Below are 27,822 nucleotides of genomic sequence, written 5' to 3'. Positions count from 1 at the left end.
TAACCGTGTTGCATCTAGAGCGGAATTTCGTCACTAGACTTTTACGAAACGAAACTTAAATTCATTTTTTTAGCGGGCCGACGTACTCTAACTTGTATTTTTCGGTTAACGAATTCAGAAATAAACTTAACGCGAAACAAAGTGCCGTGAAATGAATATTTTAGTATGACAGGGGGCATTTTTGAAATTGCTATAGCATCACCAATGTAACAAACTTCGCTACATTATTTCACGAACATATTATAGATCTTATACTACAAGATAATGCGAAAAAAATAAAAAATGTTGAAAGTTACGGAGCGCGAAGCTCCTTGAATTCCCCTTTTTACCGCATGCAGCAAAACTGGTGATCTTGCTGAGTGTAGATTGTGATGCATTTAGCGAATCTGACAAAGCCCCTTTAGTTATTAGGTATTATTATAATTATAATATATAATACATTTAATTATCTCATATTTTATTAACAATTTTACATCGTAAACGAATGGATGTACATACGTTTAAAATAATTTTCATAAAACGTATTCAAATAAATTGTAAATAATGTAACCAATTGTTCACAGATTGAAAAAATAAATTAAATTTTTTCTAAGCTGAAATTAATCACGTGAATGAGATCCAACCCACGTTTCACTTGTAGAAGATTTAAAAAAATTTAAATCTCACTAAAAGCAATTGATTGATGTCTCAGCAACTAATTATAGTCGCTTTCACGAGCTTCTTAATGGTTATTTCAATGCAAATTCACAAACCTTTGCACAGTTTGTGTGTTTAATTGTTTTAAGACGGCTGCTAATAAATATTGGTCTTTTGCGCTCTGATTTTCAGCATTCTATCACGTTTGTCGAACTGATTGTTGTATCACTGAGAAAAGAATGTTTACCGAATCAAGATCATAAACTTCAACATTTCTAATTATTTCTTGCTATTTTCCGGAACGCCTAATAATTTTTTTTTTATTTTATACTTAATTTTATGCAGGTAATTGTTGAAAATAGATCATAAAAATCGCAATGTTATAGATGTGTCATAAAGTTAATTCAATGATTTAAAATTTGATTGAAGGTTGTTTTCTGCATGGCAAAGAGTTTCGGAAACAGTGATTTAAAAAGAGGGACACACATGTTTCACTGTTACACACACATTTTCTAAAATTGATGACACAAAAAATTTAGCAAAATCAGTGTTCGGCCGCTTTTTAGAGTCTGAAATTCCCTCACTTTTTCAGGTATTTCAGGTTGAAAATAGGATTTTGCCAGTAACCGTTCATGAAATATACCGCTGAATAATGACAATTTTGTGACACATTAATTCTAATATCTTCAATATTACCTAGTAACTAATTTACTGTCTGACTCTCAATTTATAGACAACAACCTGAGATTTTCCATAAAAAAAAAAAAAAAAGGTTTGGTATATATTATACATAGAATGTATGAAAAGTGGTGAGACGAAAAAAAATATTAACTTTAATTCTTTTTTTCTTAAAATCGACAGTACTTTGTATAAGAACGACGTTATTTCATCGACAGATTTAAAATCCCAATCTTATTTTCGAAATCGCATGACTTTTCCCTGAATTTTTCTTGCTGTAAGAATTCCCCGAGTTTTTCCTGTGTGTACAAACCGTCAAAATGCTACAAAAGGGCGAAAAGCAATTCGAATGTGACAAGGCTGAAAGAGTGGCCAACTTGCACGGACAGCCTCAAGCATACAAATCTCGTTGTTGAAGTAAAATTCCTCCTTTTCCAATGATTTAAACTGGAAATATGTAAAGTAAAACAGATGTTTTGTTGATGTAGGACAGAAAAACAATTAATGACGTACGTTGTTTGGAACAATTTTATTGGAAACCCTTCAAGGTAATTCCCATTAACCGCATCAAGTGACGATTATGAAACTAATAGAGTGAATATATGAGGAACGTCTTCAGAAGACAAGACTAATTATTAATATTCAAGTAGTGAAATCTTTTCCTTTCAGATCTATTCTATTAATTTGAGGAAATATGATATGAAGAAATTATCATGTACAATCGATATTGTCAATCGTACAGATGTGCAAATTTAGATAAAAATTCAACACATAAACGTTATTCTTAAAATCTGTCTAGTTCAAATTATTCGAGAAATTAGTACCATAATCTAGACAAAGTCATGACTAATAATGTAATCTTTTCGTTAGGTCAGACAGTTTTTCAAATTCAGTACTTCATTAAATAATGTTGACATCAGAGTTTTCCAAGGGTTGCATATTATCAGTTTGAAATTTTGAAAAGCGACTTCAAGTAACCATAAAGAATTATTCTACAACGGTAACTGCAATTTCATACAGGGCTGTATATTATATAACTACACATCGAAAGCTTTGTTCCGAAAATATAACCATTCTGGTATTTCAAACATAATTTTCTGCCAATTTTATAAACATGGTTTTTTTTGCGGTATGATGATGAGAGTACATGATGGATGTAAGAAAATACTAAATCCCAAATAATTGGCCAATAAAGCCTGTTTATATTAGCACAATAATACTTTGAATGGTAATTCAAATACATGTATCTTACATTGATAACAATAATTTGAAAAAATGATTGTGTAATGAATCTAGAAGCCCTGTTATTGATTACAGGGAGTATGAATAATCAGACACTTAAAGCTACATTCATAGACTCGTGTTAAATTTCGTCCTCTGCATGTTTAATACGAGTATCTGTCTGAATTTTTATTAGCCTTGATATGAGGCTTCGAAGATATGATCCATTATTTGATAAATCTTAGTGTACAACAACATTGCCAACTCCTAATGTTTTGCTCGTATAACCCAAGATATATTATACGGGTCATTCCGTGTGAACATTTTTAATTTTACCAATTTCATTTTATTTCACAGTAAGCGATATTGTTTTCTATTTTTATCGTTGTCACAATATTATGTTATTACAGTCCAATTATACAGACAGAAGAAACATGAAAACCTGTATATACTGTCAGTTGCAACTGGAATATACTCTTGTTATATTTCTTTGAAATGTCACGTTTAACGTTGCATTAAACAGTCACTTCATTAGGTATCTTCAAATCTCATGTGGTGATTAAAAACTTTACTGACAAATGAAATGCATTCATTTCAATAACGTACCTAATGAACAGTAACTGAGTTAATTGTAATTGATAGCACAAGTTTTTCACTTCGCTCCCACCTCCGACAATCAAATTTATTTGTATATCAGATAAATTTTCAGGTGTATTTTTAGTTCCGTGATTATACTGGATTCGAGATTTCGAGTTGCTGTTTCACTATTTTTTAAACAAACATCAGGGTTCTCACCTTACAGTTATTGCCAAATTCATAAAGCGAAATTAAGTATGAATAGAAATCTATAAAGATTCATGAATATTGTTTAAGGTAGATAGGTTTTTTTAAGATAGGTGATTTGGCATAGAATATTTCATAGACTTTATAACTCATGTTTTAGCTTCAATTTCAAACTCTGGGAAGCGGTTTTCTTAACATCGCAGGGATTTATTTCAATGGATGGTCTTATGATAACAGGTTCAAAAGTTTTTTTCGAGAAAATCTAACGAGTAATTCATTACTCTTCAAAACATTTTATTACAAGGTGGCCATGTATATGTTTGCAAAAAAATTTTTTGGTTTTGTCGTGATTAATTGTATCTAAAACGCTGTTGTTCTCTGACCCTTCTCCTAATAGACGAAAGCAAAAAAACTATAATATTCTTCCATATATATTGAATTTTGTTTATGTAGTTTTTTGATTATTATACATAACTGTTCAAATAATGAATTAAATATACAGGATTGGAACTCTGAACACACAATTTTAATATTACAAAGTATTTTGATACGATGCGGAATTACTTGTATGCATTACTGATTTCCTTTGTTATATCAAAGACAACAAGCCGTTCGCGGTAAAATTTAAGAAATTAGTCTTTCATCATGTCTCTCTATAAACACTATATACATTTCCTAAATGTACTAGGAGTTCCACGAAGTTTCCGAAATTTCTCGGCTTCAAGGTTTTCCCTGTTTTCCAGATCTGTGGCCACCATGCATTTTCGGCTTATCGTATTTGTTTCAACTATATTACCAATTCCAAATTCAGATACATGGTGACGTTAACACCGTGTTGTTTTTAAACGAATCAGGTATAATAGAAGCAATCGATCAAATGGAGAAAATATTATTCTTACTGATTGGATGATTTCCTTAATGGGCCATTCGAAATCTAGGTGGTATAATCATGGGACAAGTCTGGCACGGCTGATGTTTTTGTACTCAACAGCAGAGTGATTCATCTAAGAATCTTAGATTGTATAGTATCTGCCTAGACTTTTATCTGATTAATAGTACTTTGTGAAAAGCATAGTACGGCTGAAGTGATGAATGATGTTATATTTTATGTAGCCTCGAACTCGCATCCTTCAGTAAATTTTAGGTGAAATCAATTTACATGTAAGAATTAATCACGGAGAATGTTATGAGGCACTGGAACAATTTGATTGGGAACTGCCAAAACTTACTCTTAATAGACAGTAATCATACATACTTTAAATCTATGAATGCAGCCAAGGCGTACTACTTAATATCTTATATTAACAAACAAGATAGACGTAGAGACAATAATAGTGTTTTTGTTAGAAATTTTGATGAAATCCTACATCAATTAAGTGATGTTCATTAAAATCGAAAATATTTTGTAAAATACGTTGTAAAATAAATGAGATATTTTTTCAATGCACGAATGAAGTGGAGTTCAATAAAAATTGATAAAAGTTTGACAATATATTGATTACATTTTCTGTCTAAATAGAAAGCATCAATCCAAATGATGCATCTCAAAACCAAAATATCAGTGTTGTCTGTTAAAAATAATTTATCAAATCATACTATCCTATATTCATATATGTAAATCAACTAGAGTTAACTAGTCAATTGGAAGATAATTTGAAATTAGCAAGTTATCTACCAACTTGTTGTGTCATAAGATATTACAGCCTTTTCGAAATGACGTATGCATATAACATCGAAAATCCATAGAAGAAATTTTTTTTTCAATATTGAATATAAGGAATTATGAATTAGCAACAACAACAAATACACATACATAACGTTAATAAGTATATTAGGCCTGACGATATTGATAATATATCAATGTTTATAATATTATGTATCATTGCATACATTCCACTTGCATGTATATATCAAGTTATTTCACAAGCGAGATGATATACAAGAACACTTACTGCAGATACCTTTAACTTACGAGCAGCCTCATTGATCCTCACAAATTATACAATAAATATTTTATACAATTATATGTGTTTAAGATTTTCCAATTTTATCTAATTAAAAACTGAAAATTTTTGTAGTTTATCTTCAACGAATTATCATACTTAACGCTACAGAAGAAAATTCGATTGCATCAATTATTGAAACCTATGAAGAGAAAAAAATGATGATTGAGGAATTTCGGTGTATATAATATAACGCGAGCATGTTTTACGCGTTTTTCGATGCGTATTTTCCATACACAAAGTACTCGTTTCTACGACGATCGAGTAAGTCTGTTAATGAGCATGCACGGAGTACTGAAAAGACCACTTTTCACTCTTGGGACTTAAAAGTGATGTTTTCAGAACTCCGTTTATGCGCCGCCGCGACAAACACAGCGAACAAATCCAACATTACGTGACCCTAACCTCAATTTCCCGCTTAGTGAAAAGACGCGTAACATACTCTCGTTTTGTAAAGAATCGTGTACAATACAGAGGTAACGGTCTTTTCGCTTAGCGTATTTGCAATATTCGTCTTCGACTCGCTCAAGCATAGTAGCATTCGGCTTGTATGCGTCCTAATTTGTGACTCATACTGCAAACTTTCGCTCAATCCAAACACCGAGTTTACCTCCTTGTTGCACAATATACTATTGTACATACTATCAAACCTATGTATATGCTATAACAGGGGTGAGGAGGGGGAGGGTGTTAATATCAAAATACTTAAAGTTGCTGGAAAAGCAGCCGAGTTTTATATTTTTTTAACAGATACTTCCATAGTCATAAGGATTCAGGAAATGAGATGCTGATATTAATGTTGGGGGTCAGACGTCTGTAATGTTAGCAGAACCGTGTTGGAAAAATCGGTCATTACAGATACCATAATTAGGTGCTCTTTAGGTGCTAATTAGCTGCCCTATTAAAAATTAGGTGCTCGATTCCGTTACCGATAAAAAGAGAATTTTTACTCTGAGCTGCTGACGCAATGTCATGTTGGCAGCGCTTAGTCTAAAAACGTACAATATTGGCCTGAAAATCTCAAACTTAGAAGCTGCTTGGATGACTGGTCTAAAACGGAATTTAATCTGTCAAAAAACGTTTCAAAAGTTGTGAAAATTGAGTTTGAAATTTTAAACTTTTTACCTAAGCTTCAAATGATACTCCAAAGAAATAAGAATATGGAGATTGAGATACCTTCATTATTTCGAAATTAAATAATTCGAAACTGTCTCAAAATTGAATATTTTTCATTGCAGTTTTCTGTGTAAAAAGTCACCCCAAGAAAAAAAATCACCAGCCGGGTAATTCAAGCATGACGATACATTGCGATAGCAACCGTACGTAAAAATCAATTGCAGACGATACGAAATGGAGCACCTAATTTTCTAATATCGTACACAATCAGCACCTAATGAGCACCCAATTTCTGTATCAACGAATTTTTTTCTACCGTCATTATTTGACGGTTTTTCGAAGTGGAAATACATTTTTTAAGATAATGAATTCGAGCACTTTATTTTTAAATAAAGTGCACCTAAGAGCACCTAATTCTTGCGCAAAGTAATTTTTCCATAGCCATTATTGGACGTTTTTAAACTAAGCGCTGCCAACATGACATTGCGTCAGCAGCTCAGAGTGAAAATACATTTTTATCGGTAACGGAATCGAGCACCTAATTTTTGAATAGGGCACTTAATTAGCACCTAAAGAGCACCTAATTATGGTATCTGCAATGATCGATTTTTCCAACATGGTTCTGCTAACATTGCAGACTTGGTGATCAGACCACAGTGATAAGGGCAACGCACTGTTAGATCGATTGTTTCAAATTGGTACAGTTTACCGAAGCCTCACAGTGCATATACGTTTCCTTATTGATTGGTTGACTAGAGTTTGCAAAACCAATTAGCATGCTTGGATGGTGGGAAATGTGAAAAATGAAATTACAGAATCGATTTCCAGATATACAGAGTACGCTCGCAGAAGTTTTTCTATCGATCCTTTCATTGCCAGATTGAGGAACACAATAATCTATCTCATAACTTGACGCTACCAAAACAATAACAGGTTATTGTGCCGCAAAAGACCACAATGTTAGATGCCATTGATGAATTGCTTTCGATTTATTGAATTAACTTGAAAATATACTATTTATTTGGTGTCAGATTTACCAAAGTACATAATGAAAAATTTGATTCACCAAAATCTATCCTTTACCAACAATTATCGGTCACTCTGGATGAATTTCACTCCAAATATTTTTCAAACTCCTCGAAGTCCCTTATCCGTGGAAATGGGTCTCGTGGCGCTATTCTTCATGCGAAATAAAGTTCTTTTTGTTTAATATTTTTGGCACTTTAACTTTGCCCATGTTTTACAATATTTCAACCTGAAAAATCAATTTTCGTTAGAAAAACTGAGAGAGCATTTTATGCGATCCTTAAATAGATCATGGAAATTTATTTAAAATTTTTTAAACTCATTTTTGAAGCAAAAAAATTACTTGGGGTAAATTTCACCCAGTGTGGCCGTTATGCGGTTTCACTGAGGTGTGACCGACTTGAGTTAAGAAAAAATTGAATTTTTTCAAAGGTGAAATAATATTTGAACAATTTTTTTGTCATTTGGCAATGAATAGTGTATAAAACTGGTATGTGGAATTGCAAGCGTTTCAACAGTAGCTACGTTGATTTGATACCAGCGTTTGAATTTACCTGTAAGATATTGAATAGACATTTTTTTCACTTCTTCAAGTTCAACCAAATATTTAACCGACTTACGTTATTTCACACCTAATTGTTACGTATCAAAATTATTTCTATAACCCAGAATTGAAGAACAACTTTTTCTAGCGGCAATTCTGTATACCTATGGCATCCAAAAAAAAATTGCAACGCGTTCAATATCTCATCACATGGACTTAACTACTTTTCACTGATCGACATTTTTGTTCTACTTGCCAAAATAACCTGACCTCTATCTTAAGGTTTCATACTTCGACCTCTCTGGATGAGTATACATTTTTTCTTTTCTTCTCTTAATTTTTTCTTACAATCACAAGTTGTTCACTCTTTAAAGATTCATTGATCTTGTACCTACTAGCACACTCTTATACATATAGTTATTATTTTCTGGTAATTAACAAATATTTGTATCCTCAAAGAAAGTGGTAAAAATGGGAAATTTTATACATAACAGGGGTCACCTTATTCTGATGAGGTTGAAGTTCGTAACGTCAATGTAACGATGTATTTTTCGGGAAACTTGTCATTTCGTGACTCTGAGATTGTCCGATTTCCAATAAACAATAACGAAGTAAAACATACTCGCATTCTGCAATATTAACTTTAAAGATATTCTACATTTCCGAAACAGTGATTTCTTCTCAATGCTTATTTTACAGACTTCAACATTGTCAAAAATTGTTAGTCCTCAATTTGAGAAAAAATCTGACTGTTTTTAGGAGGTTGTTCAGTTCACATGAGTTAGGGCAAATATGTGCCAAAAGATTGTTTCAAGTTATTCTTGAGGCAAATATTCATACTGAAGATGTCATGAACCGCAATCTTATTCAAGCTACAAATTATATATTGTTATACAGGGTATTTCACTATAATATGACGAGTCCAAAAAATCCATTAGGCCTAATGTTTACAAGAAACGCGTCAAGCAATTTTATCGCGTTTCCCAATTGAACCTAATTTATCTTAGAATTTTCTGAATATATTCTTTATCCCTGGAATATTTATATCACTTCAATTGTGATCTCATATACGTCCTACTTTATAAAAAAAAATTGAAGGAATTAATTTTTTAGAAGTTTTTTGTTGACAATTTCTGAAGATGCATCGTGAAATGAATTTTATATTCGAACATCAGACTTTTTTTTTATAAAAAAACAAACAAACAGGAAGTCCTTTTCTTTAGCAACGACAAAAAGTGTTAAAAATTCGAAGACAGAGGTTGAATTTTAATACGTGATAAAATTTACCGATGTGTTCTTTGTAAACGGTAAGGCCTGACGGCCAAAAGTTGGAGGAGAAAAGGTTGAATTTTAAAACGTGGTAAATTTGGTCGATATCTTCTTCGTAAACGGTAAAGTCTGAAGGCCAAAAATTGGAGGATCATTATATCTCAGTGTGCACTATAGTATATCCAAATTGCAATCAGATAATGATTGTGACCCTAAAAAACTGGTCGAAAATTGGTTGATAAGTAAAAATAATTTCATGTTTTTATACATGTGCGATATGTAAAAATTTTTTTATAATACTTTTATAAATATATTTATATCATTAACATGTATAATATTTGTAACTCAGATAAAATTAGGGTTCATTACTTCTTCTGTAAGAATATTTGCAAAGAGAATAACTACAAATAATACTTAGTTATATTAGCATAATATAAAAAATTGAAACGTCAAATATTGAACTCACGGTTTCTCGAGGAAATTATTCTGTGCAACATATAAGTAAATTTCGAACTTCAATTTTTCTTCTTTCGCAGTCCAATTCAGTGGAATTGAATCAATTTATTTTCGGTTTTTATCTAGCTCTTTCTTCTCACCATCCTTTATCCCATCTCTTACAATGAGATTAAAAGCATTGAAAACAACGTATAACTTATGTTCAAAGATATATTATTTGGCTTCTGGTTATCTGGTGGCTAAGGTCTATAATTGTAGTTAAATCGATTTGAGTTTATAACCAAAACTGTTTAGCTTACAATATCACTAAACGTAACGGTAAGAATAACATTATTTCTGGATTTACAAATAACAGCTTCTGTCAAAATTCTCGAAATATTAAATTAACTCGACTCAATTAAAACACCAATATGCACCAAATAACTGGGTAGGAAATACTGCATAACAAGGCCAAAGAAACATCTTACAGAGAATATGCTACGGTTCTTGTGTCCGTCTTACCCATAAAAAATCTATCAACTTAAATCCCAACAACCCCCAACAACCCACAACACAATTGCTTCAATTGCAAGACTGGTTTTTTAATGAGATGATTATGTATATCATGCAAACCATATTTTTATCTTATGTTCTAAAGATACGTGACGATATTAATGGATTGAATTGTATTATATCTGAGTAAGAATTTGCAACACAAACAATGCCACATAATTAGCAATACGTAAATTTATCAGTTAAATACTGTCCTTTTGCTCCCAATGTCGATCCATCCAAGATACCCTACATATACAGATGAATGTGCCGAATTTTCAATAATTAAAGCTTCTGTTTGGCGACATATTTTTTTTTTTTCTCGCATTATTTTTGATTTATCAAAACAAATTCGTCATACACCTCTCAATCGCGCACAATATACGTTAGTACATGATGATAATTTTACCTGTTATGAGGGAAAATATCATAACATCGAAAGACAGATTGTCGCGATGGTTTCACAATGGTGATTTTCGCTTGAAGATCACCACGTCTTATTATTAATTATTTTACAGAACTTGCATCATTGAACAGAAATCTTTAGTACTTTTAATCTAACATCATTAATGATTCCAAGTCCAGAGGTAAATGTTTGTGTAATCACTGATCCAATTCCTAATTTTATTAGGGAATTATCATAGCTCGTAGCCAAAACGAGGAATCAAGTAAAGTATGTTCTGCTGACTTTCAATTTTCCTGAAGAAATATTTGCATTACAATTTTGCACTCCATTACGTAGGAGGTACATACATACTTTGAGACCATATCGTTCCAACTAAGAAGTGAACCAAATCTTCCTTCATATGGCATCAGTGGTATCATCTTGTCTTGAAACGGACAGATTAAACCTTATGAGACGTGTCGTTTTTTGTCAGGAAATTTAAAAAATTTTAGATGGTTTATAGAATTTGATAAGTCCCCCGCAGATATTCTTGTAATTACTTTCTCGCAGTGCCTGATATCATCAGGCTATCTGAATGATGGTGGATCATAGTTGGAGCATCGCATAACATCGTGATAGGTTTGATTAAATTTTAATGTTTGATTATAAGTTTTTACATGAATAATTTCTTGAAAGAAGCAAACCAATATTTAACGCCAAAATGTGCGTGCCTATAGTTAGTTTTCGTTTTTCGAAAATTACGCAATTTAACAAATTTCAATTTAATTATGCACAAACACATGTCTGTCAATTTTTCGTTTTCAGTGTTGTATGTACCTAAAAGACTACAAAGTCAATTTTTCATGCCTATTGCTTGACATACACTAACGAACGAATAAAAAAGATTAATCCCGTTAAAAACTTTAGAACAAAATTCGTAATATTCTTGTAAATCTATATATATACAAAATTTGAACTGGGTTTATTATAAATAACAGAATCACCTCATTGCTCAGTAATTAAATCACAGATAGTGCACGAATGTAGTAATTACTGATTATTAATTATTAAAAAGTAGAATATGGCATATAAGCTATGATAACTCAGGATAGATAAATACGAATTAATATTATGCGTTTAGTGCGATAAAAATCACTATATTTCGGTAGAGAATGTGAATGTACAAGTGTATACGTGTGGCACCAGTGCCTTACCAACCAATGTCTTAGTCGCGCCGAGTCACATAACGAACCTTAAACCCCAGTACGTATTCTCCATTCTTGATGGCACTCAACATGTCAGGTATGCCACGTTCATTTACTTCCTGTAAGTCTGCAATTCTTGGAGTCAAGCTGAAAATATAACAAAATACTTATCAGTCGCAGATACTACTAGTTTAAAAATTACTAACACACAATCTCTTTCTCACTATTTTTTTTTTTTTTTTTATTTGCGATACAACTGTTTGTAAAAAGTACTCATAAACATTTCCAAATGTCTGACGCCAAGCACTCTGTAGACTCTACGAGACACAGTATCTGCAATGTCCACCAGTATAGTATGTACCAATCATAACGTGCTCAATATCATCCAGAGGGTTTAAATGAGAGGGCATAATTTCTACAGAATTCGTTTCAACGGATACTCATATCTACATTAAGTGAAACCTATTCCAGCTTTTGGTGTAATAGAGTCACTTTATTATTCCAACTTTTACGATGTTACAAATCACTGAAGAGGAAGCTATAGTCAGTTCTCACTGATTGCATCAAACGTTTTCTTCTTTGGTTAAAAAGGACACACAACAGTATTCTACACGCAATTCTGAAGAAAAACACACGAATACATTTTTGCATAAAATCAAATTTCATAATTGCAAGTAGGATACGACTGTCATGTTCTCTTTTGCATTGCAATGCACAGCCTCTGATAATAGACAAAGTAGAAGACATTTAATGCAGTCGGTACGCACTGCAATGAGATTATAGCATCCACTTAAATGCAGTTTTCGGACGTATAATTATGAAATTATTTTTCTGTAGAAATTAACTCTGTAGGAAAAATTGTTGCATGCTACTGTAAAGCTGCATTCCATATTATTGCATTTTTTCGAATATTTCCAAAATTTGAAGTAATGCCGATGCTCAGGAGAAGAAAATAGAGAAAGACATGATTTTCTGACTTCGTCACTAGAACTTGAAGCCCTGACATCCCTTGAACTTGCATATGAATTAAGGGAAGGTGGGGTAGCACAATCAGCACAGGCCCTCGAGGCAGAATGGGCTACCAAAAAAAAATTGGCAAACTGGCATTTCCGCGTTCAGGGGAGTGATACCAAAGGTAACATGATTTTACTGACATCGATCAACACTTACAACGGTGGGGCAAAATGGATCACTGAAAGAAAAAATGAATAAATCGCATTCCCACATTCAGGTGAGTAAGAAAAGACTGTATGCAATGTAACTTCACTAAAAATTATATAAACTGGGAGGGTGGGGCAAAACTGGCCACATAAAAAAGTTATGATCATAAAAATTAATATTTCCGCTAAGGATACAAACCACGATGTTATTATTGCATTGAACAAAGAGCTAATATATTTGTTTGGTGTTTCATCCGGAATGGTGTTTACCTATTTGTTTTCTCATCAGTGGTGGGTAGACTTTGATATTAATGAGAATAAATGACACACCCAAACCTCGTGATGTTAAAAAGCTTCTCCCTATTTTTTGGAATTTTCTCATGCTTTTTTTCACAAATCATCGAAGAAACTCATTCTACATTTATTTTAGGCGATTTATGAATTTGTTGAGTACTAGAAAAAGTTTAACAACCATCGTGGTTGTCGATCGCTATCAGCGGAGCTACGTTGCATACGGTTTTGTATCACTGCCCTGGACGTGGAAGTATCAGTTGGCTACTTTTTTTTAGGTAGCCTGTATCAGTTTGAGGACCCGCGTTGCCACATCTTCCCCTGTATTCTTAAATTTGGTACCAAGGGAACGTAGTCCTACGGCAGAATACCCTCTTTCACTTTCATTCTATCCGCTTTTTCTATGTCCGACACCTGTTTCGATATCCTTGTTCTCTCGCATTCACGCTCGCTAATACATACATGTGAAATGCGATTGGACATGAACTTTCTAAGATTGGATAGACAGATTCCTTCTGCAATTTTGGTAATAGTTCGTGTATTCTGACTAATATTTTGCATAGTTCAAAATAAAAAAGAGCTTCTGATTTGATTTATACATTTCTATTTTTCGTGATTATAGTTAATACATATTTATACGTTGTAGCTAGTAAATTTATACGTGATTATTACCTGATTTTATACTCGTATAAATTTTGTACAATTATCTTAAATTTTGAATACACGTAATCTTCATCAAATTTGTTTCAGTATTGTAATTACTTAGGAACCATAATTTTTTCATCAAAATATAATTGTCATACATCTCATTTTTTTGTTCCAACAGACTTCAATAAATCACTTCAAGTGTCAATTCGTTGCATAGCGAAAAGGTTGCTCTGCCAGAAAAACAAGTTTGCTCAGTCTAACTGGATGAAAACGAATTTTCACAGTTTACGAAGTGTCATGCATGAATTTTCTAGAAATCTGAAGTCCAATGACAAGGCTAGTATCCATATCGTTTTGTAAAACAAGAACAAGTAAAAAACCGTCTCAGAGAGATAATATTAATTCTGTTTGGTCTCAAAGATCATAAAATAACTTCAATCTTGGCATGGCTGATATATTTGTACGTAAATGTAACCCATGCATTCAAGTACCATATTAATTTTAAATCGCTATATCTAAAAATTCTGAATCACCTTGAATGATGGGACCGTATCTATACGACAGCAAAAAGTACCTTTCACAGTAGAATAAACTAAAATGAAAAAGTTAAATTAAACTGAATACCATACTTGGAAAAAGTATCATTTGTACACTATACTTAGTCCGATGATGCAAGTATCCGTGGGCAAATCCATTGCCGCTCAACTTTCACTACCATATGGAGTTTAAAAAATGTCGGTGATACACAAACACGAATATCTCAATGGAAACAATGAATTCAACATATCTAAAAGTCAAGTAAAGTAAAAAAAATTAGATCTCACCCCAGTGGACTATATGGTATTTTCTTGGTTATTCTGCTGAAAAAGCAAAGTTTCTTCAAATATATACTGCTTCAGAGTTTCTTTCGGGAGGTCATCTAATTCCATGGAAAATTTGAACGGTTCTTCCGCTACAGGCTATAAAAAGGAGTGAAGAAATATTCATTCGATACATTATAATTTACTAGTACTATTATAATTGAGACAGATTCAACTACTCACCTCGTCAGCTGGATCATAATACTGTTCTAAATATGGATGAGCTAAAGCATGTTCCACTATGATACGTTTGTTTGGATTGAATGTTAACATCTTATCCAAAAGATCCAAGGCTCTCGGATCAGCATTTGGAAACAAACTTGTCCATGGAACTTTGGGTTTGTACGGCAAAGATTGAAGGTAACCACGAGCCTGTTTCAACAAGTTTCAAATAACTGTAAGCAACATTTCGAACTCGACAAAATGTTTTCAGTTATATTTCTTAAACGAAGTGGGAAATAAAATAATTTTAGCTATCTCAATGGTAACTAAATTCCTGCGTGAATACGTTCAAGTTATAGAACTTTTATTCACTAGAAAACCAGTTGTAGCTTCTCAAGAAGCATTACGATTTTTAGCGATTGCATGTTACGTTGACAGAATGTTACCACGGTTGACAAAATTCTAAAAATGACAAAGTAAAAAAATATAATAAATTTTTTATACAAGATGGTTGAAAAAAAAAAAAAAAAAACTAATAGTCATGCTCCTCAGTGCTATTTGTGATGGTGATAATTAATTGAGTGTTTTGGGATGATTCACAGGTATAGGCATTTGAAATGTCATACCTTGTCATTAATAATACATTCGAGATCATCAGCAGACGGAGAACCAAGTACACCCAGAATGTGGTTGAGCTGGTCCAAATAGTGTTTTCCAGGAAATATAGCTCGCCTAGACAGCATCTCTGCTAAAATACACCCAACTGACCAAATGTCGATTGATTTGGTGTAACCCTAAAAGCACATAGTAAAAATAAGTAGATTATTAGGCTCTATTATTAGATATACAAGTTCTTTTATGAGTAAGTTTTCCTACAACTATCATTCGAGCGTGACTGGATTAAGTACCTTCGAGTTCAACATTATTTCCGGTGCCCGATACCATCTAGTGGCGACATATTCTGTAAGGAAGCCGGCGTGATTATGATCAGGATCCGCAACTCGGGCAAGCCCAAAATCGCAGATTTTAAGGTCACAAGTGGTGTTCAGTAGCAGATTACTGGGCTTCAAATCTCTGTGCAATACATTTGCTGAATGAATGTATTTGAGCCCTCGCAATATTTGATACAGGAAGTAGCATATGTGATCGTTACTAATAGGCTGCGAACATAAATAAAAATTCAATCAGTTATAGTGATTACAATTAGTAAAAGAAGTTACAAACACTCATGTGCTGGCTTGAAGTTCTGAACATTTATTATAATCAAGACCGTATATCAAGCAAGTCGTTTCACGAAACTTTTCAGCTGCTTATGATAGTACGCTCCAAAATTAGTGAAAAGCGGTGAATGAATTTGTAATTTAATTTGTAATAGAAAATTTGAAATAAAGTTATGTGGAAAAGTTGCTTAAATATTTGTTAAAATAAATGTTCGTAATTTCAGGCACATAAATACTCATGTGCTTAATTCTTCAATGAAAATTTAAGACTGATAGAAGAAATATATGATGAAAAGAAAACGCTCAAATAATGAAAGTGTGATAACTTTTTGCATTTTTCTAATTTATCCAAAATGTCTAATAAATCCAAGATACTTGAAAATCTGTACTAAGTGCAGATAAAGCTCGTAGTGAATTGTAAAATAAATTTACCTGAGTCTTGAGTAGCTTGTACAGGTCAGTTTCCATCAAACATTGTACAATGTATACATCTTTCATTTGTTCCATACTTGGTGCTCTTAGTATATCCCGTATATCTATAATCTGAAAAGGAATTATTATCAATTAGTCTGACATATACCTATGAGACAGATATGAATTCAGAATAATATTTTTTGGTATAATATTTGAAACCTGCATTACAATTACTGCTCGTTGCAAGCAAATACAGATTAAGGTAAGTATTGCAAGTATTCTATTTCAGACTTCAAAATGTATCAAGGATATTGAGTTTTCATTAATTTTATTTTTACTTTCAGTTTCTTTTTTTTCAAGTATGTGTTTTGTCAAAATTCTATGATTCATTGAGTAATATGAAATCGCATACTTGTTTAACTTCTTGAGAGTAATTAAGGATTTCATATGGGTGATACAAACCGCATGTTGTCTCAATTTTTATACAGAATTATGCTGCACTTTGAGTAAAATAAGTGATACTATACTTCTTGTCAAACTTGTTGCAAAAAACAGAGTGATATTCAAAGTCTGTAAGGAATTGGTTATCATTTTGCTCTCACACAATAAATATTAGGTCTATATAAAAATTTCTTACATTCTCATGCTTGAACCTGGTGAGAATTTTTATTTCCCTCAAAGTCCTCTGGCTGTAAGTTTGATGCTCGAAGGGAGATATTTTCTTGATAGCTACTTTAGTTTTTGTTACATTGTCGTACGCAGATCTGCAAAAAATAAATTATAAAAACAAATTAATACCAATATTTTTTTTTATAATTATAATAATTATCGATATATGCATCACGCCATTCAACATTCATCTCATTGTTTGGTAAACATATGATGTTTCTGCTGTTCAAATTGAAACAGGGTGCCTAGTGTCAATGACATATCAAATTCCCTGAAATTCCCTGGTTTTTCCAGACGTATGCAAATTTCCTAATAGTTTCCGGTTTTCCAGATGTCCCTGACAGCTAGACACTTTGTGAAATCGGCATTGACTACTTAAGTGAAATGACACAAAAAATCCTCATATAATCGTTTCTATTCATTTAATACACCATATCTGGGTAGTTGATATCATTGAAAGTCTGTACACTGGAAATGTAACATAGATCATCAAGGATTGTCCATATATTACATGGTAATAGTCTTGCAGTTTCTTTATCTCAACCCACCCAACTCTTTGACAACAAATAAATAAACTACCATGCCAACAAACATACTACTCTTTGTCTAATCTCATGGGCTCAACACAGAAAATAATTCAGGCAACTTTTAGTATTAGAATACTTGAGGCCTCAAGTATTTCCATAGAACTGACAAGGTACCTTGCTCCAATTCGACCGGCTGGTATCTTATCACCGGTCGAGTTTAGGCAACAACTACGTAAGTCATTTTTTATGCAAAATTTGATGCCCAATCAGAGGCCAATAAAAAAGATATACTATCCCATCTAAAAATAACTAAGTTGACCTTCATCTGACCTTGATGGTTTCAATTGCAAAAAATCTGATACCTTTCTTTTCTTACCCCTTCAAACCTTGAATATTTTCTATGAAACGATTTTTGATTTGTTGCTTAGTTTTGGGGTAATTGACCTGAGGCAATTAAAAAGAAACACCCTTTAGTAAATTCTCCAAAGTATAATTAAAGAAACTACAGTTAACGACCTAACAGGCTCAGCTTTTTTTTAAAATTATAATCTATTATTTAAATTTCGTACAGATATAATCTGATAAATGATACAGTAATAGAACTAATTTTCGATTATAAAACTCCCTGACTTTCACACGTTTAAAATTGTAATTATCTAGATACCGATTGTGTAGTTTACGATTAATGCAATGAACGAAGAAATTTAATCAATCATTTTAAATTATATTTCATTTGGGTTCCATTTCTGTACTGAACTCGGATTTCAATTTTTCATCAGTTCTCGCTTACACAACTATGCCAAGCGTTACACTACAACCGTAACGTTTGGAATAATATAAAAGTTTGATTTTGAAATTTCAGTTTTTCCATAAATCGTCAGGATTCTTTGGCTATATCTTGGTTTTTTTTAGGAAAACAAAAATCTCCGAAGATTCCAGACTTTTCTGGTTTGCAGGTATAATGAAAACCCTGCATGACAATACATTGTAGTACCGCACGATAAGGGTAGTAGTGAATTTCATGTTTCAAATGTAAATGGATGAAACTTCTTTTATCTAGAACATTTCAAAATGAAGCTGAAGCTAGCAGCCAAACCTTAGTGAGTAGTTTTGGAATTAGAAAAATACAGTTCAATTTTATGCTCATAATTCTATAAAAGTACTGGGGGTTCAGGGTATTTCACAAAATTTTGATTTTCGGACTTCACCACTACCTTATTCGAATTAACATTAGCACATTTGGCTGCTAACTCTCACTACTAGCTTCAGCCTTGTCATTTCAAATCATTGCACGCACAATGAATGTACAATCCACAGTCTTTAAAGGAAAACTGGTTGCTATTAGTCGTGTGGTTTTATGGTCACCTTATCTTCTAACATTATTTCTTAGTAATTACGTAATAAATAATTCGAAGTGGATACGTCTCTTGAAATACTGAATTTCGCACACAAAATAATTCAAAATATGTTCTTGAGACACATGTGACAGGAAAAACTGGGGATTTTCCAACATTGAAATTATTAAAGATAACACAATGAACATTGAACAAAAAATTACAATTACAAAACTTCAAAATAACTGTAACGGAGTTGAATTTGCAATATAGAAGTATAGTCTATTTTTGGATAATTCTTAAGTTGAAAATAACGACATTTTCTAAAATTACATTACGTTAATATTTTCCTCCACTTTGCAGATGAAATGTCAGGATTTCAATGAACGATACATATATAAATGCAAAATGAAACTAAAAAGAAACGTTTTCAATCTGTTTTCTACACCAGATGGAGTCTGATTAAAAACTTTCTCTCTCCAATGGAAACTGGTAAAACTGCTCACTACGATATATGACTAGTTGTTTAAATTAGTAACATTAAAGTAAAAAATTTGGAAAAACCACTATTTTATAATTTTAGAGTGAAAGAAGATTTTGGACGTTAGTAACTTTAAGCACGTTACATGCCTGACAACTAACAAAATCGTTCTTTGCATACGAACAAGTGACGTATTAAGAATCGCTCTCTGTTAACATGTGTAAAAATCCTTCATGTTTTTCACGAGTTTTCCACTTTTAAGAAAATTTCATGATACATTTACTGAATTTTACGAATAATGCAATAACGATTTCAGCCACTGCAAAAACTGTATCTGAAGTTTTGATCAGTCAAGCTTGATATTTTTTTCATATATATACGGTTATGAACAAAAATTTTTATATTAAGATTTGGTATTGAAATTCAAAAATCTAGTCACAAACTCGAATCGATAAACAAAATTTACAGATTGTGTCAAAATTTCCAGTCATTCAGATAAAAATTGACCGAGGAATCTGCACCACCGTATTGAAAACGTGGTCGCTCGCTACTTATAGGCGCCATGCTACCATTTTGCTATTAATTTCAATGAAAAAATTCAACCATGTTCTTGAAACTACAAATAATAACGTCCTGAAACTCAAGTTGCTCTGTTTTCATTTTCTTTAAACAGAAACTCCTAAAAATAGGTATGATTTTAGACCGTTCAAGCTGTACCACGATGTACCACCCTCTTAATGTAACAATGTATTTTTGAAAATTGTTATTTCACAATGTTAGGGTTGTCTGAAATTTAGAAAATCATAAAAACAAAACAGTATAATACTTTGAGAACCTTAACTTATTAATTTCATTAATCACATACAAAAATCTGTATGATTACTGCTTGACTGCCTAGAATGACGCAGCTTCTGCACTGTTATTGTACATCATGACCAAGTAACATAACCTCTAGTTTAATGTTTAATGTCAAATATCTTTCCAAAATTTCCAGCAACTCGATGTGTGTTCATTGTGTTTAGAATCATCGTCAATTGTATTATAATCACCATGTTTTTGAGGGGCAGTTCCTAAATATTTATGCATAGAAATTATCCAAAACTTCGAAGGTAAGTGTCATAACGCTCTGTGTTAAAAATTCGAATTTTCAAAACGTTTCTCATACTTATTTGCTAGACAATTGACCCCGAAATTTTGCATGTGTCAAGTTGGATTCTTCAACTTTTACATATTTAAAGGTTGTATATTTCTTGGAGAGGTGAATTGATAAAGGAGAGGCGGATTCGTAGTCAATATATCACTGACTACGCAAAACATCTGAAAAATGTAGACTTGGAAAAAGAAGTACGAGGCAGTCGAATCAAGGTCTCACTAAACTTGAGCGTGGCGTAACCTGCAGAAATGAAGGAAAGGGGTGTGACAGGAATTTGAATGTGGCGCCAATTAAAGGCAATCAGCAGCTGGCGTAAAGGTGTGGTTCGTAAAACGTACATAGAATGAAAAAATTGCCGAGTATTCTCGTATGAGCTGACGTGTTATCATTATAATCGAATCGTTAACATGTCTCGGCTAGTAAGAGCTCGAATTGTTTATCTTATCGCCTGTCACAATGCTGGTCAATGCATATGATGAAATTGCCATTTTTGCCATGAAAATATTGCCTGTGAAACTTACACAACCATTCCGTAAGCTCCTTCTCCCATATACGACAAATTAGTATATCGCGGACCAACTTCGAACACTTGTCCCCGAATAATTTCTGCATTTGGATTTATGCAAGCCGAACCTTCGCCCGCCATTTTGACAACTACTTTGCGGCTCGTGAGCTCTTCAATGCTCGAGCCATAGATCAAGGCCATAGATACCCAGGCTAGAGAGAAGTGGGACAAACTTGGCATTCGAGTGAGATGCAGCGTCGTTATGAGCGTTTGCATAGGAACGCTCCAATCAGGGAATATTAAACTACATAAAAGATCATTGCTATTTTCTGTCTCTCTTGCTCTATAGCATTATTGCCAAGTTCTGTCTCGCTCCTAGGGAATTTTCAGTTTCAGCGCTGGGAGCTCCTTTTTCAACACTTCCAGGTGACTTCGGGCACTTCGAGCAAAATAACCCCGAAGTTATCCAAGTGTATTTAGCGGTGCATGATTTTCTCACTTTGATACCTGGATAATATTCGTTATTAAAGAATATTTGAACTATTAACATGAACGCGCCACCGACCTTCGAATCGTTTCTCTTGTATGATGGAGAGAAAAAGTAAGCATTTTCTGAGACCATTTTCCTCAAGCTCAGGTTTTAGGTTAATATAAACAAACTATTCACCTGTCAGTGTCCTAAGTCAAGATCTAAATGTTTTACCGCACTTTAAGATAGTGTATTTTGCATTCCATTGGTTTCTCCCAGTTCACCAATGCTGTATTCGGAGGAATATCTTGCTTTAACCATTGGAATTAGACTTGGAAAAAGAGTAGCTTTATTAGAATTATGTTTGATTCATACATGAGTTTTGACAGTAAATTCAGTCTCTTTTACTGCATCGCTACAGACTTGAGCAATTTTCATATCTCGATGATGTTCGAAGAGCACAAACCATATACCCGTTAATATTGCCATAAATTGCTGATACCCTCGGAAGGATGGTATAGCCATGATGTTTTGATGGTAGAGGTATACCTTATTGTCACTTGATATCTAACCCTCCGAATATTCCGAATAGCCTCAGTATTCTTTTCAGCCAAGAGAGTGAATTTTCTGGGGCGATAATGATTACTTCTAACAATTAGAATTCTTTTTGCAGAATCATCAAGGAACAAGATTCAAAAGTACCCAATGCAGCAATATTCACAGTCAATAAGGAAGATCATACCCTGGGAAACATGATTCGAAAGTATTTATCACATAGTTATGTTTTAAAAACTACACTTTGTCAGGACAACAATATGTTGTGCCAACATCACTTTGAGTGATAGCAATTGATTTTTTGAAATAGGGAACAGTTGACAGTGATATAATTAAGGAGTGTTCTTACCGTCTCTTTCAATTTAGTTGAAACTTGCGACCTTGTCATAACAAATAAGTTTATTAATGTCTATGCTTTTATTTTAGTCAATTGTTAAAGGATCCTCAAGTTTTGTTTGCTGGATACAAATTGCCGCACCCGTTGGAGCATAAATTTGTGATCCGTATTCAAACAACATCCGATTATACGCCTCATGAAGCATTTATGCATGCCATAACTGACCTCATTGCAGAACTGTCACTGTTTGAAGAACGTTTCAAGGTAGGTTTAATTTTTTGAAGGATAACGATTAGTCACAATGAAAATATCTATCCCCTTTGTTGACAAACGCAAAAGTATGGGGTGGATAGAAAACAAAACATGAAACATATTCAGTGATGAGTAAATCCTATGCTATATACAAGAGTAGTTCAAGCAAATAAATTTTTTTTTTCAGTTCTGCTTCCTCATAAAACTGTTGTTTTTGGTGAAAAACTAATTCCCTGCAAGTTTCAGCTCTATCGGATAAGATTTAGAGGTCTCGCTTGAAATAACACGTCAAAAAATTCTTACTTTAATTCACCGTCAATTTTTCGTAAAAATCTAGCCGAAAATGAAAAATAAAAAAATCTTATATCTTCTCTCAATTTAATAACATTATGTCGAATTTTTCAATTTTTTCGGATTCAAATCACAATAATTCGCAAAATATCTAAAATTGAATAAAATATCTGATGAATATTGAGTTTAATAAACAAATCACTGTTTACGGTAGATTGGAACTTTTTTGTGCCTTGTTTTTAGGTGGTGCAAAACCGCTAGCATTAGATAGTCTGAATCAGTCTGAAATTGAAATCACTAACACCTAAAGCCGATTCACCTCGTATCTTTGCCACACGCTTTTAATATTTTTGTCTTCTGCAATTTGGGACTTTCATTACTGTCATCAAATTCTGGCTTATATAAAATAATCCCATTTCAAAATCACTTGCCCAAAAAACATCTGAATTACAAATTGTGTTAGAGGCAACTGTTCAAAGGTCAAATATTTAATTAGAGCACAATTGGTAGGCCTGAACCATATATTGAACATATTTGAAAAAAAATGACCAGCCTTCCCGAGACCAGGTTTACAAAATGAAAGCTTCATGAGAAAATTATTAATGCTTACTGAAGTTGAGGGTCAGTTGCATTCAACCATTTATTAAAAACACTTTGTATAATATGATATCAAATTGCCACTCGTCATTTTAATCTACTTGTATTTTTAGATTATACTAAAGCAAACTATGTTATACCGAATGAATATTCTCCATACATTACAGTACATAAATAATATTGTTTCAGGAAGCTATAAAGGAAAAGAAGGATGGCTTGGACTAAATAAATCTACAGAATTATCTTCATTCCCTTCTTTTTATAGAAGTAATATGTATATTTTGTTTTGTTACTATATTTCGATAGGCGAATAATAAATGATAACAATTTTTGCTAAAAGAGTTAATGTTTCATCTCAAGCTAATATATATTGCGACTTTGTAAATGAAATGTGCACTAAGATCTATTCGACATTACACCAAAAAGTACAATTTTTGCTATACTTTTACTAATTGATTTTATATTTGACACTGATTCTACGCTTGGGTATAGTGGCCTTACTAATTGAATTTAATATTGAACTGGCTCTCCGAGCTTGATTAAAATCCGTGTATATAGGACACCATCTCTTATGCTCCTGTACAATTTTGGTTGACAGATTTATTACATTGAGTCCACGGTTGAACTAATTCGTGTCTTGGTTTTTACCTTATATGGTCTGCTTTGCGTATCCCAGCTAACAGCTAACTTGCTTCTAAAGCGTGCCTCACTAGGTTTATGATGTTTGATGTTAAATGTATTTTGGCTTGTGGCCCCATGTATGTTTAATATCATTTCTGTAATCGGAATATTTTTGTATTTAGGTAATTTTATGATTAAACAATTGAATAATGTAAAAATTTTGTGACAAAAGATGGCACAGGTGTGCAAAACTGAACACGTATTCAGGGTGTATTAAGTACAGTTATCTAAGGCAATGTTCTACGGGGCTGCTTTACCTTAGGAATTGATTCTTAAGATTCAATTATTCAAGGTAAAACAATATTAACTAATAAGCGTTTCATCTATGATCGAATATATCCCTCAAGACTTCGCAATGTCACCAGCGCTGTGCACCATTTCTGAGAACTTAGCGGCATAGCATCGTATTGATGGTGGTAAAGCACAGCTCGATCTGAATTACCCCTAGCAAAGTTTGTTATTGTATTGCATTGAATATATTCTACTTGGTTCAACAATTCTTAAGTTGTCTACCCGATTTTGAAATGAGTTATTAGATATCATAATAGTAATAGTGCAATTAACAATGCTTAAAGGTATGAATATCTGAATATTAGTAAGGATAGTTTGATTTGCAATGCAAGCAGATAGTAATTCAACGTAAGCAATTGGTATTCGTGTTATGAATACTTTGAGGTATTAAAATATGAGTGGACAATATCTGATTATTAAAATTCCAGCCTTATAATATAGAGAAATAATATTCGTTGATACACGTGTGTGTGTGTGTGCAAGCTTGGATATGAAGTAGATGTTCATAGAGATACATATAGGCTGCTAGCTTGATGCCGCTTTTCGTAATCGAAAATGGCAAGAGATATATTCATCGTCAACTGGCGATCTCTGCGTCCTGCCCTATACGCGCAACTCAATCCAGCAAGCGGTAAGTATTATAGAGGCGACACGAATTGATGTTACCATCCATCGCTCACCGCGTGAACTCAGAGAATGCTACAGAATGACGAACGGCAACAGAATCAAATTTTCATATAACTCCTGTATGGACAACGTATGCTTTTCAACTACGCAAATTCATTGGGGCTAAATTCAGCACTGTCAATATAATTCCATCGGATCGACAAAAATAATGTTATCTACATAGATGCATAATAAATATGAACCTGGTTTACTGTTAAAAGAGTTAGAAACCTTTTCTGAGGATGAAAATATACAGTTGTTCCTTCTGTAATTTGGGAACATATGTTTAATACTGAACTCATACCTTTAACTGAAGATGATAATATGTATCTTCAATCAGCACTGAAATCTTCGTTCCCAAAAAAGATACAACTGACACAAAAAAATAATTTCTCAACTAATGTTACATTGCCGTGGTTTTTTACGAATTCTCGTAATACAAAAAGTTCAAGAAAGAAATACTGAGAAAGCTGTGCCGGAAAGGCAATTGAAATTGAACTAATTTCTCCGAAAAGTCGACTTGTTCAATGAGTAGCGAGTAAAACTTTTGAATTTAATTCAACGATTTTACTGTGTAGACTATAAAAGGTCAAGCGTGGGAGAATGATGTTGGAATTGACAAACTCTAAATTGCCAAAGGTATGTGCACCTTGTTGACTTTAATTAAGAAACGAAATTTATCAAACAGATAAATGTATTTGCGTGGAAATCACTGTCTAAACTAGAGAAATCTGAAGGTATTACGATTCCTCATTATCGAAGCATGAGTTTTATTGACAATGATTTAAATTTACACTAGTATAAAATTATCATTTGAGAAACTACAATATGTTAGTATTTGACCAGTGAAAATAAGTTCAGTTATGCTCGTTTCCACACCACCGCAAGCGGTAGAGCGCCTGGTACGTTTTCTTTTTACGTGGTATCCCCAGTAGGCCTAGTCCACGGCAAATAGTTGCAAGATCGATCTTGCGTTCTTCGAAAAATTGCAAATGACTTTTTTCGTCATGTTAATTATGGTAAATTGTTTTTCCCAATCAATTTGTACTCGCGTACATTCGCAGTTTGTTCGAAATTTTTCAGTTCATACAACCCGCTGGCTGTTAATTATCGATGAAAGATGACTGTTTTAATTCTGGATGAAATATGGTTGTTTCCATTATGGATGAAGGGTGATTGTTTTTATCTTTTACACTCCCCACGAAAGTGTAGAAAATGTAGCTAGCACGAACAAACCTACTGCCGAGTTTTTTGTTCCTGCGCGTTGAGCGCCGGTTTTCAAATGCCGCGCTTTCTCTCATAACTGAAAAGTATCAAGTCCACGCCAAAAGGCGCAGTGGAACTTGAAAACTTTATTATTCGTCAAAAAATTGACCGAAAAGCTAAAAAATCAGCACATCAAGAGTATAATTCTTTTATGTACCGTTTGCAAAATCGACGCGCAAAAAACCGTGTCCAATTCCCGTTATTAATTTACGCGCATGAAGCTGCGTTCAATTCTCGTGATTAATCTATGCGTGGTAAGGCGCGACAGATTAAACTGTCAAAAAATTTGTAGATTTTGGGACTTGTCCCAAAAATTCTGTAGAAACCCAATCCGCATCTGCATCTTTCTTAATTAGATACATTGCGATGCGGATTGTTGTTCTCAGATTACAAATCGAATAGAAATTGAGAGGGGGGTTGGAGGGCATGCATTATTGTCTGGCGTGACGGTCGGCGGTCCTCTTCGACGCGAAGTCTTCGAGCTCAGCATCTTTCCCCATCTAGCGTACCACGGAACGCGATAGATGGTCCAGAGATGAGTTTTGCCCATTCAGACGATCACAGAGATCAATTGAATGGAATAACGATCGGTAATGACTAAATAATTGAATGGCATAAAGATTGAAAAATAGTTGCAGTCACAAGAAATGGAAAATTCAATCTCGTTCATATTCAAATGCTTACAAGTGGTCGTGAGACTCGAATACGGAGTCTGTTGGGAAAAAAATGTCTGTGATCGTTTGACGCTGTGGATTACAAAAGTTAGTAAGATCACGGTACATCGCGACCTTCCTATCCTCGCCTGTTTCTGAACGAAGCCACCCAACGGAAAAGAGAGATTCAGACCCTCATGCATAAACCCCGCGACGGATCCCAAAACGTCCACCTACCTACCCGGTTACCTATATTCGACCTAAACGATTCTCCATTTTTTGCAACACACATCATTCTGCATTTGCGCCGTGGTCACTAACTTACATTTTCGTTGGTTACCTGTTGGGAGCAAAATGTTTTTGTATCGTAGTCTGCCTTCTCAGAATACAGTATTGCGGTTGTATCCCGCCAACTCTAATATTGCATTTATTATTTTAGTAAATGTTGGCAGACTATCGGTACATTAACCTTTTGTAAAAGTGATTA

General features: G+C 33.4%; 2 protein-coding genes across 3 annotated transcripts; one reads left to right on the top strand and one right to left on the bottom strand.

Moving 5' to 3' along the window:
* Positions 1–112: 112 nt before the first annotated feature.
* On the bottom strand, positions 113–21,507 carry LOC107224762 (mitogen-activated protein kinase 1). 2 transcript variants are annotated; one of them, XM_015664942.2, is made up of 8 exons: positions 21,294–21,507; positions 17,246–17,372; positions 16,627–16,737; positions 15,883–16,134; positions 15,601–15,768; positions 14,996–15,184; positions 14,777–14,911; positions 113–12,000 (listed from the first exon to the last, which is right to left on the bottom strand). In XM_015664942.2, exons 1-7 carry the CDS (start codon positions 21,476–21,478, stop codon positions 14,786–14,788), a joined length of 1,158 nt encoding a protein of 385 aa, XP_015520428.2. In that variant the 5' UTR covers positions 21,479–21,507; the 3' UTR covers positions 113–12,000; positions 14,777–14,785. The 2 variants fall into 2 exon arrangements, with proteins under 2 accessions (XP_015520428.2, XP_046591248.1); XM_046735292.1 differs by lacking the exon at positions 21,294–21,507 and adding an exon at positions 20,785–20,803.
* A 180-nt stretch (positions 21,508–21,687) lies between these two features.
* LOC107224758 (DNA-directed RNA polymerase II subunit RPB11) lies at positions 21,688–24,956 on the top strand. Its single transcript, XM_015664938.2, has 4 exons — positions 21,688–21,878; positions 22,420–22,509; positions 22,728–22,902; positions 23,968–24,956. The coding sequence occupies exons 1-4, from the start codon at positions 21,826–21,828 to the stop codon at positions 24,001–24,003; spliced, it is 354 nt and encodes a 117-aa protein (XP_015520424.1). The 5' UTR covers positions 21,688–21,825; the 3' UTR covers positions 24,004–24,956.
* Positions 24,957–27,822: the final 2,866 nt, after the last annotated feature.

The sequence above is a fragment of the Neodiprion lecontei genome, chromosome 3 (genome assembly GCF_021901455.1).
Source record: "Neodiprion lecontei isolate iyNeoLeco1 chromosome 3, iyNeoLeco1.1, whole genome shotgun sequence".
In the NCBI taxonomy this organism is placed as follows: Eukaryota; Metazoa; Arthropoda; class Insecta; order Hymenoptera; family Diprionidae; genus Neodiprion; species Neodiprion lecontei.
The sequence above is the reverse complement of the archived record's forward strand: the minus strand, read 5'-3'. Positions and strand labels throughout refer to the sequence as shown.